Genomic DNA, 5,907 nt, shown 5'->3' with positions numbered 1-5,907 from the left:
TAATTATACCAAAAATAATATTTGTGGACAATTCAGAGATGTCATTTACAAATACATGGTTGTTGTAACTATGTTTGTTGATGCCATTTCATTTGCAAGTGGCCATGTGGTCAAAAATAAAATACCAAACCAACTTCATTCCTGCAAAAAAATATTTTATCACTATTGGATGAATATGGATACATAATTATCCATTAATACCTAGAACAAGAAGCGCATGCATAATGTATTTGAATATACCTAATAATTGGTTCCCTATGACACAATTAGTGTTTCATGTGTGCTATTTTGAATTGAAGTCAGTAGGGAAACAAATCCACTGCATTAGACTTCTTCAACCTGGCAAAAGAAATTTAAGTTCAATTATTGCACCCCAAATGATGTCAATAACGAAAAAGTTAAATGGTTAGTAGAAGATGACGTTGTTAACTCTGAATTACCTGTGTCGGATGAGTATGCGTAAGGACTTCTGATTGGTTACTGCATGGCATTAAATCTGTATCCAAAGTCCATCCCTATAAAGAATAACCAAACAATAAAAAAAAAATATGTGATGATATTATAAAAAAATTACTTCAATTCAGATTGATTAATTGGATTTCATTAATTGCACATACCATTTCAGCCCCACAGTCTTTATTTTTTGCACCCGTAGACTTTCTTCTTTTACCAACCTTCTCCACAATGGATTTCAATCTCGTCGATCGGGGTCTTCCCTTTCTTTTAACAGAAATACGACTGCGGACACATTGGTTGGATGACACGGTTTGTATAGGACAATCATTTCCAGTCTCCAATTGAACCCCCTTATCCGGATTATCAAAAGATGACAATCCATGATCATATGCAATGGAGTCCAATTTCTTAAACAAACATCGTGTTCCGTTGTCTGACTCGCATGCCACCTCCGCAATCTCATAGAAACGCTTACAAAGTGCATCATACCTTCTGACATTCGCTTCTTCCTTATCAGAATTGCTTGCAACCCTTATGTATGTGTGCCTTCTACGCTGCAGCTTGCTCCATCTTTTTAAAACATATTTATCTGGCACACTTTTAACGCCCTCTTGCCCATACACGACTAAGTAATGCCTACAAAGTATTCCTCTAAACTCAAACAAAAGGCAAGTGCATTGTATGTGAAGCGTGTGATGATCAAACAAAACATCATGATACTTGTCTGCGCATTGACCTTTCCACATAAATTCTTCTTGAACATGGTATTTTGAGGTTCCCGCTTCCACTGAAACTTTTTTAATCATAAAATTCATTTTACACCTAAATTCGTGTTGAACCTCAGCAAACTTAGCATGAGTTTATTCAGCCTAGAATTGTCTCTCAATAATGGAGTGTGAGCCACATAGAATTGTGGTATTCAAGGATGCAAAGTCGGTCTCACACTCCTTCTCGGCCTTTTGCCTAATCGCATTCTCATATTGAACCACGAATTGTTGCAATGTCGTTGTCGAATTGATGAAACCATCGAAGAATGCGTTCATGCTCTCACTTCGTTACGTAGTCAACATACCTGCCCAAAAGTTATTCTTCAAATAACATGGCACCCAATGATGTCTATCTTCATAAAGTGTTAAAAGCCATGCATTTTCATCTAATCCATTTTCTGTGATGAACTTATCCCAACCACACTCAAAAGCATCAACACTCACTGACTCGTACACCAACTGCTTCATGTCATGCTTAATTTGCTTGTAACTTGAGTACCCTTGCAACTTCTCAGGCACTTTTTTCATGATGTGCCAAAGGCACCACCTGTGTCTTGCATTGGGAAACACAATTTCAATAGCATTTTTCATGGCCTTGCATTGGTCGGTCACAATTTCAAGTGGTTCCTTATTTGACATGCTACGCAACCAACATGTAAATAACCATACAAATGTTCTAGTGTCCTCTGATGATAACAACCCACAACCTAATAAAATGGATTCACCGTGATGATTTACACCTACAAATGGGGCAAAAGGCATGTCATACTTATTAGTCAAGTATGTGGTGTCAAATGACACAATATCCCCAAAATCGACACATGCCGTTCGACTCCTACCGTCCACCCAAAACACATTAGTAATTCTGTTGTCGTGATCGACGTCGATTTCAAAGAAGAAATCCTTATTTAATTCCCTCATCCTCGAGAAATGATTAAACAATGCTTGCCCATCACCATCCTTAACCAGCGCTCGTCTCTGCTGACCAATATAGTTCCTGACATCCCTTTCCACAAAATCCAAGTTCTCATAACCTCCAGCCTTAAATACCAAGGACCGAAAACTTTTGTTCAAACACACTCCCGCTTGATCATTGATATCGATTACTATTTTTGCCTGCATATTTATCTTCCTATTACCGCGCACAAGCCTTGATTTGTGTGGACTTAAATGGTGATTATGTTCCTCCACCACACTTGTAATCAACCATTCCCCTTCCTTTTTAACAGCCGTAACACGTGTAGGGCATCCCTTTCTTTGTGTTGGAATGGTTTTTTTTTTTTTTTCGGGGGGATGTTGGAAACATAGGTTCCTTCTTGAGAACAAACTAGTTTGACGTAGTAGAGCTCATTGTCATCATCTTTCTTTGATGTTCTGATTCGGACATCGAAACCACTTCTGATTGGATGTTGTTTATAAAATTTCTTTAGTTCATCCACACTTTCGAAAGTCATCCCCACTTTAGGAAGCAAACCCAAGCGGGTTTCACCACAGTTGTTGTTGGTTGAAACATAGTCAATGTTGTTACAATTGTTTCAGGGATATCATCTTCCAGTAGATTAATGCTGTCCAGACCCAGAGTTTGTGTTTCTTCCATGTTATTTTCTTGAATAAAGAATCAATGAAGTTCATTAGTGTTACTTTCAATACACTATTCTACCAAAGTAAAAAATGCGTATTAAACATTTATATGGCAAAGAACGTGAACTATTTTGTTAACAAAATGAAGGTGCAATTAATCATGTGGTGTGAATCACGAGAAGAAGCCAAGACAATGTACTTTCGAAAATTTATGGCAAAGTAAAGGAACCCTAAAACTTAAACTACGACCAAAAAAATGCCGGAGGAAACCATTAATGCGGTAGTTAAGTAGAATGGATAATGAATGAAAGCATTTAAGAGCGAACTTACTTGATCAAGGCCCCACCAACCAAAGGCCGATTCCTAAATAGTAACCATCAATGCCTTTGTGCGTGGAGAAAAAAGAAACAATGGCCATGGACAATGGGTTTTGTGAGCCTTCCCAAATGCATTAAATGAATCAAAGTAGGTTGGTGAAGAAAGAGATGACGTTGAAAAAGTAGGCGGGACTGTCCAATATAACAAGGTATTAATTACATGGTTAAGAAGAAACGTAGTGAATAAGCTATCCAATGGCATTTTGGTACAATTATCCATCACTTTTGAATTATAAATTAAATAGGAAGCTTAAAACTAGGGGTGGCAAAACGGGCTGGGCCCAACGGGCCAGCCCGTCAGCCCGTGCTAAAAGGAACGGGCTGGGTTGAAGATTTCAACCCGTCAGCCCGTTATGGCCCGTCCCGTCCAGCCCGTCAACTTGACGGGTCAAAGTACAGGCTGGCCCGTCCTGGCCCGTTGGCCCGTTTTAAAAAAATAAAATAAAATAAAATTAATTAAAAAGATTAATTTTTTAGATTATATATTTTAAATGTAGAAATATATAATAGTATTGTAATTTAAATCATTAACACTTACAAATTAAGTTTGAATTATTAGTTAATTGAATAATTGAATATGTAAATTTAATAATTATTTTAACTTATCTAATTAAAAACATTAACTAATCAATTAAAAGTTAAAATAATATTTTATTTGATTAAGTATGACTTTAATAATAATTTATATGTATATATAAACAAATTTAAAAAATAAAACAAATTAAAAAATTTGAAAACTAATTAAAAAAATTAAAAAAATTAAAAAAAAAACTAGACGGGCCAGCCCGGCCCGGCCCGTTAGCCCGTCCTATACGGGACGGGTTGTGATTATTGGCCCATTTCTATTTGACGGGCCAACCCGTCCCGGCCCGTTTTTTGATGGGCCACATACGGGCCGGGCCAAAACGGGTCGGGCTGGCCCGTTTGCCACCCTTACTTAAAACCATTACCTCAACGACATCAACTTTCCTCTCTGTTCCGCTACTAACGTTGTGCATTGTGGTCATCCCCGGTCCTGTTTTTTGGTGACTACGACGTTATTGAAAATTTTTATCGATTACTTTATTCATTTTCTCTTACATTTTTTTCAATGTAATGAAATTTTTTCCGGCTACAACAAATATGTAGGTTGAAGATATGGATGCATGGGAGGGCCTTGACATTGATGAGTCAGATGTCATGTCATTCATCCGGAGATGCAATTCCAACACAGAATTCATTTCCGGCCCTACAGGAAATGCACAAGCACTTATACTAAACAGAGAATCGGAGGAACCTGAAAATACGCAACAATTGATGAGGGAAATTGCTGCTGCAGGTGATGCACAAGACTTCAACCCAAATGCTTGGAAATGGGCTTGTAGGTTTGTTGAATGCCATGGTAAGCAGGTGTACCACTAAAAATAGGCTTACGTTAAACACATCATTATGTTTAAAGATAACAATCATCCATGCTTTCAGGTTTAGTTGCTGAAGGGGACATCAAAAATTTGATTTTACTCTTTTCTAGGAAATCAATGGAAAAGATACCTTTAGTTGTCTGTATGGTCAAAGAATGTCACCCCAACGGGTTGGGTGACATGTCCATAGTTATTAAGGTAAAATGCCATTAAGGGTTGTGTGAAATTAATTTGAAATGCATCTAAATTTTGTTCTTTAATTTGATCAGGACCCTTCAATTACAGCAAAGGCAAGCGTCCACAGAAAAGCTATCATGGATCCTGAGTTTGGTTCCCATATTGTTGTTGGAGCATCCATGATTTTGAAAAATGTATTATCTGCCTCATGCGTTTGCACTGAATTTGGGTTTTCATAATTGTTATGAAATATAAATCTAAAATCTTAAATATGATTCATCAGGTTTCTTGTTTCGGTCACAAGCCATGGTTGCCTCCTTACCTGAACATCACCGTTTGCAACATTGTGAAGGTTAATATTGTATATTACATTTATATTAATACTTTTTAATGATTTTTATATTTAAATTAGAAAGTCATATTGAATTCATAATTAATAGATATTTAAGAATGACATTAGTCCACCAACTGACCATGAAGTTGAAGCTTCTATGCCCGTTGTGCAAAACTACCCAGGAGAATATCTTGATGTTGACGACATATTGAAGAAGTTGGCCCCTCCACCTAAAGTTGTTATAACTGGTTACCATGAAGACACTTCTGTTGCTGGATCATAATGTGGTCGATGTCCTAATGCTGCTATTTCTCTTGGTGCGGACTCACTACATGGAACTTATGATGCACATCCCGATGGGGCTACCATATTTGATGTTGAATGCCTTGATGCTTAAGCTATGGATTTCAGTAATCATTTTGTCATCCCTCCATTATTAAGTATTATTGGTGTATTGTGTTCATGTGTCTGCTGAACACCTTCTCTACGTTTTGGAAAAACTTTTTGTTAATTGTTTGTAGTATTGGATATCATTCCATGAGTGAATGTGTTTTGTCAATGGAGAAGGATACTATTTTAGTAATGATTGTTGGACCCCATGCTTTGGACACCATTAAAACACACCAGATTAATTTCTATTCAAACCAAGTATTAATTTTAATTGTCAGAATTGTTGGCTAACCCATATTGACATCTAACATGCTACCCAAGCACATATAAACTGTAATCCAGCATATAGTTTTTGGATAAATATGTTGTAACATTTGTTAATAAAATAATTATCTCAGGGCATTGCTGGATCCCACTATGCTCCC

The 5,907-nt window shown here is 36.9% G+C and overlaps 1 protein-coding gene and 1 pseudogene across 1 annotated transcript; one reads left to right on the top strand and one right to left on the bottom strand.

Annotated features, from left to right (window-relative positions):
• Window positions 1-324: 324 nt before the first annotated feature.
• On the bottom strand, window positions 325-4,188 carry LOC114173619 (protein FAR1-RELATED SEQUENCE 5-like; annotated as a pseudogene).
• Window positions 4,189-4,318: 130 nt separating this feature from the next.
• LOC114188347 (uncharacterized) lies at window positions 4,319-5,375 on the top strand. The gene is made up of 5 exons (XM_028076942.2): window positions 4,319-4,562; window positions 4,643-4,779; window positions 4,851-4,952; window positions 5,042-5,110; window positions 5,199-5,375. The coding sequence occupies exons 1-5, from the start codon at window positions 4,319-4,321 to the stop codon at window positions 5,373-5,375; spliced, it is 729 nt and encodes a 242-aa protein (XP_027932743.2).
• The last annotated feature ends 532 nt before the right edge of the window (window positions 5,376-5,907 follow it).

Source organism: Vigna unguiculata, chromosome 6, assembly GCF_037176805.1.
Source record: "Vigna unguiculata cultivar grain cowpea cultivar isolate G323 ecotype 2 chromosome 6, ASM3717680v1, whole genome shotgun sequence".
Lineage (NCBI taxonomy): Eukaryota > Viridiplantae > Streptophyta > Magnoliopsida > Fabales > Fabaceae > Vigna > Vigna unguiculata.
Note: the sequence above shows the minus strand (reverse complement) of the source record. Positions and strands in the feature narration are given on the sequence as shown.